Here is a 16,311-nt window from a genome sequence, read left to right on the forward strand (position 1 = left end):
CAACAGCTCCATTGTAGGAGATTCTGTAGAAACACATAACAGGAGACACACACCTTCCTTTCATTGTAGGAGATTCTGTACAAATACAGAACAGGAGACATACACCTTCCCTTTAAAAGGCACGACACACACAATATAATGAGGCTGAATACAAGCAAAGTAATCAGTCTGGTTGTGAGAAGTATGGCAAGGAAAGGTTAAATTCAGAGAAAATAAGGATTTTAAAGGGGTAGGGAAAAAAAAAAGAAAATAATATTCCTAGATGAAGACAGTTGAATTTCAGAAGTCACGCATTGAAAGGGGCTTGACAAATTAATTATAAAAATTGAGGCAGCCCAGAAAATCAGAGATGATAAGAAGAAGATTATCTTTATTTTTCTCTGAACAAAATTAATTTTTTTTAAAAAATTGTGTCTCCTATACATACATGTTATGAACAAAAAAGCATGACCAAGCACCGTTTGCTTTCTTGAAGTTTATGAATAAAAAGACAAATTAAAAGTATTTTAAATTTAAATAAAGTCCAATGCTGACTTTAGTAACATATTTGATTTAGATTCAGAAGGTAAAGGGGAAAAATTATTTTGATTATTTTGTGATATTTAAGGTGGTATTAGTGTATAGGGTATTGCCCATACTATATGATCCATCCACATTTAACAGGTAGTATAGTCTTAATAAACTTATTACCTGTCTTTTGGGAGCTTCCTATTCAGCCAGTAGGTCTTTTAATTGTGAAAGGTTTTTACAGTAGTATTTTACAGAAGGCATTATGTTTGAATGTGGATAGGCAAAATTGATTTATAAGTAAACACAAATCTAATTTGCCATATAGATGAAAGATCACGATGCACAACTCAAGCTACACAAATTAGGTTGTTTTCACCTTTTCCCTGCCAATGTATTATGAAAAAAGTCTCCAATAATACCAAGAGTTTCAACACAAATGCACAGGATATATTTGACTTCCAGATGTCATTGCCCAGAAAACTATTCAGCAAGTCACTCTGAATCTACAAAAAATTATCTCATTCTCTTTGAAAAATGAAGAGGTTATTACAGAGACAAGCTGCATATTAACTCTAAACCTTGACCTAAAACTAGTGAGCAATCTATTTAAGATGGTCTGTACTTAAAAGAGGAGTCATCTTGTGAACTACAGTCATAGAAGTGATCAATAATCCAGTTCATATTAATCTGAATAGCTCAGTAGGGAAAATGCTAACTAGCAGGGAAATTAGAATTATGTGTTACTTTCTCAAGAAATTTTTAATACAGCTAGGTTTTTCACGGGAAATGCATTCACTGATGTGAAAAAGGATTTGAATGCATTCCATGCCATTAACATTAATAGGTGTTATGCATGCAAGTATCCAAAACATCAGGATGACAGAAGAGTGTCAATTGGATATAAAAGCCTTCTTGTAATGAGGAAATTGTTGGTTCGTCTTGGTAACAAGTCAGCAAAAGGAAGGAACTCCTTAAACGTCTAACAGAATGCTCTCTGAGCACTTCTTAGTTGATGTCTGTGACTGATCCATGAGATAACATCTCTCAAAAAATGATGTAGCCTTCTGTGTCTACCCAGGACTGCCTTAACTATGTAAGAGAAGTTGTTTCTGTGCATAGGGTGACCATTACACTGAGAATGATACCCAAGGCTTACAGAGAGTATTTCAGACACTCTCCACCTTTTTTTTACTGTATGCAAAATTTGTAATTTAAGCACAAGTATTCTGTAGCAAATTTGGAAATGTTTAGATTAAAACTACTCAAACAAATGAATTAACTATTTTGATTTCATGCCTTGTTAAAAGTGTAAAATTAAAAATCTCTAGGCAACTTTTAAACGTCACCACCCCAAAAAAAAAAAAAAACCCTCACAAAAAAAACCACACTAAAAAAAAAAAAAATTAAAAAAAAAAAGCAAAGCAAAACCACAAGAAACTACCCCAGAATTGACAAGCAGCTTAGCAGGGAAGACTTTAGTCTTATTCATCAAGTAGCTGTAATTTCTCTCATCACATAGTTATCTAAAAGCTATCATTGGTTGTGTCAGCTATTTTTTTCCTAATTCCTTGGATTTATTTTTTTAATCCGTGGAGTTTGGACACAGGAAAAGTATGTGACTTGTAATGCTGAGATTTTATCATAAAATCTAGGAACAAATCTAAGAGGTCACTTTAAAGAAATGTCTAATTCCAGATTACTGGAAACATCAGCGTTCCTTAATTGATCATGGAGGCTGCCAACTTGATACTATAATTACTACTAATTCTACTGGCCTTTAGAGGTAGACTGTGTACAACTTCTGATGTTCTGCAGGAAAAAGAGGTTGTAATGCAAAATAATCAAAGTATTTATCCTAGTGGTCAAGAAAATATTTTTATTCTTTTTTTTTTTTTTTTTTACATGGAAATCCAATATAGGAAGCTAATCTGCCAGACCAGTTGTATCTCGCTATTATACACATAAGCTGTTCTCTGATGTGATGTTCTTTTAAAAAGTGATGGGTTTGGACATTGGAATATGAGTGCTAAAACTTGCTTATTGATGTCATCTGTCATCTCCAGCTGAATATAATTACTTCTTTAAAAAGTTTACTTATGTCTTTCCTGCCTCACATTTTCAGACACAAAGTTCCTATCTTGCTTCCATATTCTCTACTTTCCCTCAAGATGAACTGTCAGATGCATTTATACACTATGAATACAGAAAAGGGACATAAAAGTCTAAATCAGGAAGTCAGTAATATGGAATTTAAAAATAATTATGCAAAAAAGATGATGACTGACTTCTACTGGGATTCTGAACACTGCTTTGGTTGACCACATCTCTAAACATCTATGTACCTCCAAAAAAGTTCTTCAAGTCTTTTTTTTTTTTTTTTTTTTTTTTTTTAATGTACAAATAAATATCAGAGGAATTACTATCTTGTTTTTGGTAATAATGTCTGTACTGGATCAGATAAAATTCTTTCTTCCCAAATAGAACAAAATTTGCCACATAATTTCCACCTGCAACAGTGCATGATAAAGCCTAAACCATAGGACAGGATCCACTTTGCCACATATTATAGGAATTCTTCAGCAGAGGAAGTTTCCCTGTTATATTAGTATTCATGCAGTAATAAATTCATTCTGGACATAGATTATTAAAAAGTATGATTTCTAAGGGAAAAAAAAGGCAATATCCTACAAATATTACCAAATGGTAATATCATACCAATTTAGTCTTTTGTTGTGAGAAATGACATGAGAACCAGAGATAAAAAGTCATGTCCCTAATTCTGGTTTTGTTTACAGATATATTTTAAAACCCTGTAGATCAACGGTTCACGGGATCTTTTTTCAATTTCCTGAAGCATAATATTTTGCAGAGCAGAAACTGCAGTTTCCTTTACAGACCAAATTATTTACTATCCAAAAATATTGGTGTTGTTCATGATCATCTACTCCAAATCCTTCTGCTTCATGAATTGAAGTATTAGGATATGTAGTATCATGTAGTTGAAAACATAATAGAGAGGCTGACTGTTCAATTATTATACATCCTTATTTTGGAACATCATGTATTGTATTGATTGACACATTGATATCAGGGTAGTCAGAAATCTGCACTCATTTTTTATGCTGTTCTGTTACAAGTTTCTATGGGGACCACAGTTTATCTATGCCCAAGTTTATCTGTGATTAATTTCTTTATCTTTCAACTAGAAATAATTACGCTTTCATCTAAGCTTGAGAGACTACAACTCTTCAGGGCTGACTGCTTGTTATTTTGTGCATGTACAGTACATTACAAAATATAATGGGGCAACTGCTAGAAAAAAAAAAGCAGAAAAATCAGTAACTATTATAGTAGCAACAATAAAGATAACATTAATAGCACATCTTTAGATGTAGTGTGCATTGATCACAGTAGTCTCTAGGTTGAATGAGATCTAGAATACTTTTCCAGAGGTAGCTATGAATTTAGTGGAAGCTTACCATTTTGCTTTTTCTTTTTTTCTTTTTTGTGTTTTACTTAGGGAAACTTAAGTTTTTCTTGTGTGGAGCCACATACAGTGCCTGTCTTTTTCAATGCCACCAGTTACCTTGAGGTTCCTGGTCGTCCAAGCCAAGATCTGTTTTCAGTCAGTTTCCTCTTCCGGACCTGGAACCCAAATGGACTTCTTCTCTTCAGCCACTTTGCAGATGACCTGGGGAATGTTGAGATTGATATAAATGAGGGAAAGGTCAGTGTCCATATCAACGTCTCCCAAGTGAAGAAAAACCGGATAGACATCTCATCAGGTAAGTGTGATTTGTGATTTTTAAATTTGATATCATTTTGGTTAGTGTTGTTTAAAATTATTATGTATCTAAAGACTGGAACCATTTTTTACAAAATTTAAAATTTATATTGCAACTAAATTAAATCCTTTACTGTTTCATTGAGTAAGAGGTACAAGAATGTTGAAATAGTTGTTAGATTTAAAATAAAAATATATAAATGATCCTATTCTGTCAAGAAATCGCCCCTTATAGATAATGCAGCATTTCTTCTTTATTCTTCCTTCCTTCTGTCTTGTAGTTTTCTCTCTGAAAATATTTGGTTTCAAAATAGGTGTTTACTCCCTTTCTAGGTGTAGTCTTACTTCCTGATTTTCTTTGTGAGCAAATTATTTTCTTTTTTTCATCTTCTTGTGAATTGTACTTTCAAAACAGGTTTCTAAACAGTAAGAAATCCCTGCCCTGCCCAGCATTCTGTTAAGCACCCAGTAAGCACTGCTTAGCTGTGAACAGACTGTCAAAACTCTTGTACAAAGTCAATAACTTTGATTTTGCTTTTTTCTTACATTAATTTCATTAAAATGCTACCACTATTTGATTGATGAGAGTTATATTAATAAACTTGCTGTTAGTAAGAGGAAAATCAAGCCTACTGGGAGCTGAAATAAAGATTTAATTAAAAGAAATAAGGTACTGACTGTGCAGAATTACACAGGTGAAATACTTAAAGCTTGTGTATAAATCAAGAGTTAAACATCCTGTTGACTTTTTCTCTGCAAAGTAAACTTTGATTAATATCTTTACGACAGTGTATGCCCCAGCATAGGGAATAATAATGTGAAAGAACCTCAGAAAAGAGTCAAGAGATTTGTCTTTACTGCTCTGTATAGTTTTGGACTAAATTCTTGGTTTTGTCATTATGAGATTCAGGCAAACTTTCTAGAAATTGTTGGATTTTCACAAGGGATTGATGGAAGAATAGCTAGGCTGACAAGATAGAAGAAAGATGTGATCTTGTTTTTAGAACTTTTTGAAAGCAGATTTCCAATATACTTTTGCATATTAAAGGATTTTGATATTCTGCTGCAGTTTAAAAGTAATTTAATGTGAATACATACAAAGAACCTATGCAGTATTTGCAATCTTGCAATTAGAATAAGTTGTTCATGAAGTTCTATTTATTTATAAGCTTCAACAAACCAATGTCTTCTTTCTTGAGCACAGAAAAATCAGCAACTGGAAAACGTCACCCTCTCATGTGTCTCTTGGCTATAACAACTTTTTATGAAACTTTTCCCAAAGCCATATGCAAATGCAGTTCAGTGCAGGGTTAACCCACAGCCTGTGTCCCAGTTACCTCCTTTTGTTCCACTTAGTTTTATCTACCTGCTTGAGCAACTTAACCCAAATTCCTTCTTAATGAAACCAAAGTTTTCTGAAGCTTTCAACATGGGAAAAAATGGGCAACATTAAGCAACACAAAGAGTATTGCTTTGCTCAAATAAACAGTAGTAACATTCAAAACAAGACTCCCGAGGCATCATCTAATGCCTTTACAATGTGTTTTTAAAGCAAACATCAAATCCCTGTTTCAATATAGAATAGAATGTTCTCTGCCTCTTGAGAAAAGGCTGGGTTTTCATGATGGCAGATTCTAAAATAATCTCTTGATTTATCCTCTGTTTATTTTCCCACTCATCTTTTCATAGGCAGTTTTGACCTTTCATATATAAGAATTCTCTGCTTTACTTAAATACTAGATGGTCTATGAAGATCCCTTGGACTTCACCCTGCAGTACAGATGATAAGTCATTGCAAAAAGGACATGATCTCCTTTGGCCCATAAGAAACAGAGAAATTTTCAGTGTCCAAAAATTAACTTGAATTCATTCAGTTTGGAGCTTTCTTTTTCCCCCTCAAACTCTATTAGTTAACATATTGTATTAGCTACTGCTCAAGACTTCAGTTCTTTTCTTCCTGTCAAGCATAAACTTATTAAAACTTGGGATATGAATATCTTTTTGTCATATTTATCTGTATTAAATAAATCAGCCTTCTCCCTCTGGAATCCCTGGGAAGCTTTCCATCCTTCTGTCTTTCTGCTAGATCTCAAGTCATCTGAATTGCAGTTCATTTATATTTTAGACCTTGGGTTAAGATAGCATCCTTCAGGTAATAAAATGTCTCTCTCTGACAGATCTAAAGTGGTACTCTTCCAGTGACAATTCCCTGGGGCACTTTATGTGGGAATCAAGAAGTATTTTTGCCTTGGTGGTTAAATGAAGGCTTAAATAGGAAATGTGTATACACAGAGCAGAAGTGCACTTCTGGTGGGAAGATAAAATTTCCCACCAGGTCTTTCTAACATTACTGGTAGTAGATTGTACACTGAATGTTATTAAGTGGAGGCAGATACCCCTGAGGAACTTGTCAGCATGATTGAGATGAGAGACAGAAATTCTGTCCATGAAAGACAGAATGATGACTTAGCATCAGGCAAGTCTGAATATTAGAAACTTAGAATGTTCACAGATAGCCAGGTTGGTCCCTCTGTTTCTCTTCGTATATTTTTGGCTATTAACCATAAGCAGTGAATGCAGCTACATGAATAGGCATTTGTGAGTTTGAATTTCACAAAACTGAGACACATAAATACTTGTAGTAGTTATAGTTATTTTTATGATACATTTTCCCTGTAGTCTGGTTTAGCATCTCCATACAGTAAACTCAAACCAATCAGATCAAGAAATAGAGTTCCTGATTGCAGGCTTTCTTTATGTAAAAAACCTGATGAATTTAGTTCAGGGATTTGTGAATTCTGCTTCATCAGTCACTGATTTTCACTGGAGAGTTGCCTAAAAAGCACAAGCTATGCATTCTAAACCATAGATGGTACCATTTTTAGATATTTCCCTGAGAACAATAAAACTCTCTGTTGGTTGCAATGACATTTTGCAAGGATTGAGGAGCCCAAGAATCAATAAACTAGGGTGTTGTCCTTGATAAGCTTTCTCATTTTATACAGGAGGCTGAAGTCCAGTTTACTTGTTTTGGTCTCATTTCCTCTGGGTTGTTGGACAGAGTTAGAGGGAACTTAGCCAAACACTATTTTAGCATGAAAGATGAGATAAGGCTTTTTTCAACTACTATTTGAACACTCACTGTGTTGCACTGAAATTTCTTTCAGGACAAAACCCCTGAAATAGTAAATGGTTAAATGATAATCCTAACTTGCTGCTAGAAGGACCGTAATTTATGTGAGTAGATCTGAACAGAACTAGCTGGAAACATACCCTTCTAATTATTTTTAATTCAGTAAGTTTGACAGGAAGTGGATTCAATTTTTGCTGCTTTCCATGTTGCCTTTTCTTACTACACCTGCATCAGCTATTGCTGGTCTAGTTCTAGTCAAGTGAAAATTTTGGTTTTGACTTTGATAAAGGAAGATAAGCCCCTTAGCTCTGAATGCTACAGAGGTGCCCAATATTTTGCAGTTACCTTAAGAATATGGATTTTTACTTTGGTGGATTCTCTGTTTCCATATTTTTGTTGAATGCAAAAGAGCATGAAGAGACTTGTCTCTAAAGATAGGTTTACCAAGCCAAGGATACTTATTTAAAACCAACATCACCTCTCAGATCAGAAAGATGGGGTTGTTGGAACAGACATTATAAAATATACTTAAGTTTATATTTTAAACTCTTCCAGGATTTACATGTACTGATTGGAGTGAATATGTGGGAGGTTTTTTTTTCCATTATTACTTTCCTTTTTGATTATAATAAAGAAATGAACAAAAGGATACAATAGAGAGTGGAGTTATAGTTATATTTGTTGTGTTTATGCACAACCTAACAACAGTATTCCCAGGACATCACAAAGTATTCATATAATATAAAGGGAAATTAAAGGAATTTTTTCTAATATCAGAAAGACTGCATATCCAAAATATTATATTCTTTCCCTCAATATGCTAGTTTGCCATCTCTGCCTCTTCTTCAGGTGGTTCTCCATACAGGAGAACCTGTATGCCTCTCCATAGAGGTGGTTCTTGGAGGAAGCCCATTTCCAGGATTCCCACACTTATGTTGATCAAGGTTTGTCATACATAGATGGCAACATGATGGCAACCACACAATAAGGTTAGCCAGGTCTTTCAGCAATGACAGAAATACCTTCCAGACCATTAAACTTCCTAATTGTGGAAAAACATGGATTGCTGCTAATGACAGGATGTAGTCGTTCTTGTAAACATTTCTGTCAGTGTTAGTATTGCTGGAGAAATGTGATTGGACACCATGCTGTCTTAGCTCTTTAGTTTGCCTTGTAGCAGATTTAATTTTATGCAAATGAGTGAGGAAAAGTACAAAATCTATTTGAAGTGTGTTTTTTACTTTGCTTCTATTTGAGAGAGAAGTAGTTGACTAGGCACATCTCATGATAACCCAGCATATGATTAACCATGTCTAATAACTTAAAGATATACTGCTCTGCCTATTTAGTTTGGCAGTTATGATGTTCTGTAAATGGCTATGAGTAAGTGGAGCAGCAGAAGGTAAAAGGAATGAAGTCACTTTTTAAGCGATAGCAGAAGTTACAGTCACTGTAGATATGCATATGTGCTATTGTGCATATAGCCATTTGTCAGTCAGAGAGTTTACTCAGTTAATTTGCCAACTATGATGAGCAGGAAGTTCACAGATCATTATTTAGTAAAAAAAGTAAAAACATTTGAACGGATTCAGGAGTCCCAGGGTACTCCTTGTTTCATCTCAAGGTCCTGTTGCTATAACTGTCCCCATTGGACAGAGGCTGCCTCATTTCTAGGATATCATCTTCCTACAGGATCAATAGTTTCTCCACAATCAGCATTGAGATCCAGGAATAGTTCAGTAGTTACACTGTTCTGGAGTCCATCACAACAGACACTCTGGACAAAACAGTTTGTCCTCCGACACATCCCTGCAAGAGTTTGTCCTCTTACAGTTTCTTATGCCCCTTCCTTCCACCCCTCCTGCCCCTCCTCCTTCTGGACACACAACATATTCTAGATGCAATTGCTTAAAAAGTGCAAAAATCACAGGCTATGAGGTAACCCTATTATTATTCACCACTTCATGAAGAGATGCCCATTTTTAGAGTCATAATATTCCCAAGGTGTCTGCAAAGGACAAAGGGTCAGGGGGAGAGCCAAGCTGTTGTGACAAGGCTGCTGTAGCTGTGGCCATGTACTGCTAATGACATGACAGGCAGGAGCTGTCAATACTGCACAGGGCTTACACAGTGTTGGCATCTGGATGGACAGGGTGATGCCCCAGGGTGAGGATACTGGTCCAGAGACACCTCCATGTGCTGTATAGTGGGATCAGAAATGGATCATTCCTTGGGCCTGGCTACAAAGATGATAGAGACACATCCTGCCTCATTTCAGAAGCAAGAAACTACAGCAGAGAGGGTGGATAGGAGGTGGCTTACAGACATAGAAACAAAGAGAAAGTTGTCAGATTTGGAAAATGGTCTGCCATCATCACCTCATTTACTCAAAGTTTGTTGTTTTAGAAATATCTTTGCTGGGCATAAAACCTTACTGATGTAAAAAAGCAATTGTTATGGTTAAAAAAAAAAAAAGAAGGGGGAAGGAAAAATACTGAAGACAGTCTCCAGTTAGAACATAGAATATTCAGTTTCTGTAAACTTAAAAAAATGTTTACAGACAGATTGGGAGATCAAAGGTCTTGAACATATATTATGTAACAGTATTTTAAAAAAATGGTACAGAATCTTCAAGCAGTGTGTACAACACTTGGTGTGAAGCTATCAGCTATGTAAATGAAACCAGCCAGTGCTCTTTTCACCTTTTCGTCTTATCCGAATGCAAGGAAACAAAGGAGAATTTTCTTTACTTTTAAAGTCAGCATTTGCAGCATTTGGTTTGCAGCATTTTATTTTGAGTAAAACCAGGAATAATAGTCTTTCTAGAGCAAATGTCCGTGCAAGTAATTTGAGTATTGCAATTTTTAATTTTTAATCTTATTTATCACTAATCCTCAAGTAGGTGTTCCACAACATCTCTAGCCTATAACTTACCAGAAAACAATTAAAATTCGTTGCAATATTAAACACAATTCTTTTTCAGGGGGAAACATGACCTAATTACAGGCATGGAACTTTAATTTATATGCTGGGAACTGACACTCAATATCTTCTTTTTCATTGCTATTCAGGAACCTGGAAAATAGATTATTATCTGTGACAGGTTTCTGGCAGTCCCTCTTGGTTTGACAGTGTTATTTTAGAGAGAAGAGAAAGTCACTTTTGTATATAATGAAAGGAAAAGTTGTCAAGCATTCATACATATTTTATGCTGCATAAAACTTAAGTGCTAGAGGAAAGATTCTGTTTTCAGTCATGCCATTGTAAATTCATGTTGCTTCTGCTAACCTCCAGGCTTGCTTCAATGACACAGAATGGCATCTAGCCCAAAGGATTAGTTCCATTTTTTTTTTTACACAAGCAATGCAGCTCTTGTAAGTCAGCTTGGCCCTGACTGGGTTTTTTTTTGTTAGCACAGTCATGCATAACTGTGATGTGTATTTTGGCATTTTGGTATTTTCTACTGACATTGACGGAACTAAAAGCAATTTCTATCAAAGTACTTTCTTGAAATAGCATCAGGCATAGTCTGTATTGCCTATTTTTTTTTTCTTTTTTTTTTTTTTTTGATGGAAGTGGTAACTCTGCTGCAAAAATTGACTTGGGGAGAAAAACATTTTCTGGTTGTATGTTGATAGCTCTACCTTTAGTCTGTTCTTGTAAAAGATGGTGAGTCCCTTCAGGCATTTTTGCACATTGCTTGTTTTCATTTCCAAATGTTGCTGAAGCAGCATCACATGAGCACTGAGGTGAAGCAGAGCAACCAAAGTAGTTTGGTTTCTGTAAGCTGAATGGAAGATGATATTGTCTTAAAAAGCTTACTCGTTAAGTTTATATATTTGATAGGGAGAAAAAAAAAATCTCAGTTCTCTACTGTGAGGCAGCCACTGCAAAACACATATTTTATTTTGGTAGTAACCAATATCCACATAGACACTGTTTCACTGAAGAGAAAAGCAAAGTTCTACTCTTCGCAGAGTATTTCCTTACTAAAGAAAAACATGTTTAGAGTCATGACTTCCCCTATGTTTTTTCCAATAAATGTATGCATGTACGATGAATTTGAGGGATTCGTTATTTTAAAATACAAAAATAATTTTTCTTTCTTTTTGCAGATTCAAAATAGTGGAACATGATATTGCAGGCCTCCAAGTACAAGGGTTTCATTGGTTGACCTTTTGTAGCTTTTTTAACAGCTCATTTTCATTATTAGCGCATACATTAAAACAAACTGCCAAGTGCAATCAACTTTTCCAGAGCACTAGCAGGAGAAAATAATATTCTTAACATTTTGGTGTTGGTACTTAGATAATTACCTGTGAAAACAGTAATAGCTCTTGCCATGTCTATCAGTTCTGGAATTTGCAACACAGGGCTGATATTCTTGACTGTACTGAATCTGGGAAAGAATAATGTGGTGCAGAGGAATCTTTGGGAGGCTTAGGCTGGTTTCAATAGCATTGGAAACAAGTGATGGTTCATATAATTTGCTGTGTCATAAAGATTTGTCATATGCTAAACAAGAATATACTGAGCACAACACAGCTCCGCCTCCTTTACCTTTCCAGGTGCCTGTGAAACATGTGCATACATATATATACACATACATACATACTTACATGTATATCTACAGAGAGAGAGAGAAATATGATGTTTTATTGGCAGCCCCCTGTAAAAACAAGAAAACAAAACAAAACTAAAGAAATTACTAGAGCATTTATTTAATTTTTCTTTGGCAGGATGCCCCTGAGTTACATTTCTATTGAACAAACATGGAGCATTAAGAATGCACTTATCTCTTCTACCATTTTCTTTTTCTTTCTAGCTTTGAACAGTACAGTATGAAGTCTTCTTTTCTGATTTTTTTTTTTTGCAGGAAAATGCTGTTATGAATGTGATGTTTGTTTCATCTTTAATATAATATTTCCTGCAGCAAACTGCTATCTTTGAGAAACTTTATTTTTTTGGCTTCATACGTGTGGCATTTTAGAGTTCCATTTCTTACAGTAAATAAAGATTATAATAACATTATGTTAATACTATCAGCTAATTTTGCTAATCATAATAAATAATCATGGTAGTAGAAGCATTATAGTCTAGCCTGTTTCATATACCATTCAGCTGGATTAGCATTTTGAGTTATTAATTAATTATTTATTTCTTGCCCATGTCAGGAATCTCTGATTAATGTTAAAAGTTATTAGTTTCCACAAGGCTATTTCATAATTAGAACAAGGTTTTGTGCTTTTAAATAATGATAAAAAAACCCATACAGAAGCAGTAAATATATGAAATACGATGATCTAACAAGAAAAATCCATTTACATCATCCTAAGCAGACACTGCTCTCACCTGTTGCTCCAGGTGCTCTGCAGCTGGATACAACATCTTATGTTCTTTTTTGGCAGAAAGGCTGAGTGTCCATTACATTTTTGGAAGGCTTCATCAGGCATTTTCAGTATTAGGTCTCCCTGCCATTCCTGTCATCATGAAACAAAGCCAAGGCAACCATGATTTTTTTTAAGTGGTGAGCCATTGAACAGTCATATGATAGGGGTATGCAGCAGGGCTGTGGAAAAATTTGCGTTTTCCCAAGCAGGATTTCTTCCCAAGATTTTCATGTCTTACTTTGTGCTACTGGTATTCTGTCATTATTTCTAAGAGTGAGCAAAAAAAGTGTTGTACCAAGGAAAGAGATGTTAGATGTATCATATAACTGTACACTGAGGCAGATAGAGGTTGGGAGAGGACTTAAGTCAATGCTGGATAAAGATTTTTGGCAAACATACTTTTATATATATATATATATAAACAATATTATATATTTTATACCTTATATTGGTAGAAGTTAGAAAGAAATGTGCTAGTTTTTTCTTTTTACTGATTCTTTATAGCATCTTTTGTTCTGCTTTAGTTTGTTAGCACAGATGTACTACTTATTCCTCAGTTACTACAGCTTCCTTAGAAGTTTCCTAATATATGGTGTTAAATTCACATTGACAAATATGCAGAGAATATAAGCTTTGTTAATGTACAGGCATTTGCCACATAAAAATAAATGAAAAAAATAGCTTAGCTATTTTTACCTTTTAAAGTGTTATTTTTATGGAAATAGTCTGAGGTCCAATATGGTGTCCTCAGAATATGTCCTCAAAACAATTTCACCATCAACATTTAATATAAATGTACAAGTGGGAAAAATAATTATACAGTTCTATGTAAAGGCTAAATAGTATTGGATTTTTTTCCTTTTTTTTTTTTTTCTTTTTTTTCTTTTCAAAAACAGTTATATTAAACATGTAGCTCTGTAGTTTGTTCCTTAAAGTAAATTCAAATTCTACAGAACTTTTTTTAACCATAAGGATATATCCTCATCAAATTCTAATGAAAGACAATTTTAAAAAGCTTGAAAGAATTCAGTAATAATTTGGAAACCTCTTTTAAATTATAAACAGAAGAACATTCAGTACTGATATTGCCCTTATATTAATAGTACATTTAATAGCTCTTTCTTGTATCATATTTTACTTGCACAAGAGGAACTTTTCCTTTCATTTTAATTATTTATGGAAAGGACATTTGTATGTTCAGTTATGTCACCCATGTGTTGCAAAGTAGAATTATTTTTAAATACTTTTAATAGTTTCTGTGAAAATCATTTTCATTTGTTAAAAAATAAATATGCATTTTCATAAAAGTGATGAGCAAACTGTAGTAGGTGTAAAATTAAAAAATATACCCTTAAATTATTCATCATGTAAAAGAAATTGTATTCTTAAATATCATTCTTAATTTTCTGGGTATCATTGACATCACTATAACAGAGGTGAGTAGGAGGAAAGCATCATATTCAATAGCTCGAGTTTAGTTTGGATCAAAACTTGTAACTCAGATCTGGTTTTGTTATTCGTTAAGTTTAACCAGGAATTTAAATATCCATAATCATAAGCAAACATGAAAATGTATTGACTTGAAATTCTGATTACACTGATATCCTGAACTAGCAATGGGGTATGAAACATTGCAGTAGATCAGTTTTTTGACCATTGTATGTAATGGTTCATACACTTAGCATCCAGAAGCCTGAAATAACACCTTTTCTCCACTCAAAAGCAGCACAGTCTCATAGGAAAAATGGTATTATGTTATTTTGAGTTGTTGAGACCTTTGATAGCTGCCATGTATCCTCAGTTCACACTTGAAACAGTAGAAATTTGTGCATTGTAGTTAAGAGCCCAGAAAGGCTATGATGCTGACACTTCCAGACCTGAAGTCAAAATCAGTCAAAATCTCAGGCCAAATTAAATCCAATGAGAATTTGAATCTGACTGCTTCTGGGAAAGGCTTTGCCATATACCTTTTTCTGAAATCCCAGTCGTTTGAAAGTTACTCTTCAGATTAACTAAGCACAGCAGCAAAAGGTCCAAGAATGTGCAAGGTCCTTTCCTCTGAGTATTCACAGCAGCTCACACCATGTCAGTGATGCCTGTCTGGCACTTGTCAGTACTGTCAGGACTCACTGCCTGCCTCTAGAAGTTCTATTTTCAGTTCATTCCATATTCATTTAATGTAAAAGGCAGGTGAGGAGGAGTGACAACAGGGATCAGAAAGCACTTCTCCAGAACCTTACTTGTTATCATTTGATCCTTTGAGATTTAGCCTGTCAACTTAAAAACTTTATTTTGCAGTATTTGAAGTTTTTGTATTGTAAAGAGCTGGTTGGGGGTATATAAACTTGACTAAGATCTGCAGTGCCATTCTCTTTACAATCTGATTATTTGTATTATGGAAGTCAATTTGGAACTGGAAGTACTGCTACCTCAAGAAGGAATATATCATATATATTTTTTCTGCATGTAAATTAGTGCTATTCAGTAGAAAACTATGTTTTCTACTGTTTTCAAGCTCTGACTGGTTGAGTCTTATGAATGTTTCTGTAGCCAATCAGCAAAAATAGGAGTTGTTATTCATTTCAGATTAAACAGGAGTTCAAAATATTTTGTCTTTTTATTTAGTGTTGCAGATTCATTAAATTAATACTTTTTTTTTTTTTTTGTGCCACAGATTCTTGGAATAGGACATTTTAAAAGGTTTTCACTGCTCAGGGTAGATGACTACTAGATGAAATCTAGCAGAGTTCTGCCACCTATACTCTTGCGAGACTGTCTGAAAGGTTACAAGGAAATGCCACGTCACTCATTCTCATGTGTCAGGACTCTCGCCTGTCCCACTCTGAAAAGGAGGGGGAGCAGTGTTTTAGGACTTGCAGGAAAAGGTGTCATTGGCACTAAATTGTCAAGAAGAAAACTCTGTTTTTTTCCCCTCATTCCTAATCTGTTCAAGCCCTCCAAGCGTTACATCTCCATGAGAGCACCCAGGCATCTACATGGACACAGTCCTTACCATGTGCACCGCACTTACTTCAAAATCAATATCAAAGTAAGCAGGATCCCTTGATACCTTTCCTTGCCATTCAAGCCCCTGAAACACATGGTGTGAAAGAGTTGTAGCTCTGCAAAAGGTTCAGTCTTTACCTCTTTTCCTTTCTGCTCTTGTTTGAGGCAAGAAAAAAAAAATACAGCTCAGAGATCTGGCAATTTTATTCCTTATGGCTCAATGAATGTATGACTTCAAATTCTGTTGTACTGATAAAATTACTGTGGGAATAATGCATGATACACCATTCTACTTAGAAATGGGCCATGGTTCTGGTAAGTGTTTAGCTCATCCTTCTGTATTTCAGCATTTGTAAAAGGTTTTGTGCTGTCAAAGGACGTTAAAAGATGTGCTGAGTTTGTTGGTTTTGATTTTTTTTTTTAAATTAGGAATGACCTTAATCAAATTTTAATGCTGTAAAAGCAAACATTAAGAAGTTGTTCTCTCA

General features: G+C 34.7%; 1 protein-coding gene across 2 annotated transcripts in view; it reads left to right on the forward strand.

The window, feature by feature from the left end:
- The window catches only part of CNTNAP2 (contactin associated protein 2), a 1,020,441-nt gene that overhangs the window by 496,211 nt on the left and 507,919 nt on the right, over positions 1-16,311 (forward strand). For both annotated transcript variants that reach the window (XM_068202989.1, XM_068202997.1), the window contains one exon: positions 4,031-4,295. In XM_068202989.1, the coding sequence (XP_068059090.1) occupies positions 4,031-4,295 (265 nt within the window). The remainder of the gene's footprint in view (positions 1-4,030; positions 4,296-16,311) is intronic.

This window comes from Anomalospiza imberbis, chromosome 1, assembly GCF_031753505.1.
Source record: "Anomalospiza imberbis isolate Cuckoo-Finch-1a 21T00152 chromosome 1, ASM3175350v1, whole genome shotgun sequence".
Taxonomy (NCBI): domain Eukaryota; kingdom Metazoa; phylum Chordata; class Aves; order Passeriformes; family Viduidae; genus Anomalospiza; species Anomalospiza imberbis.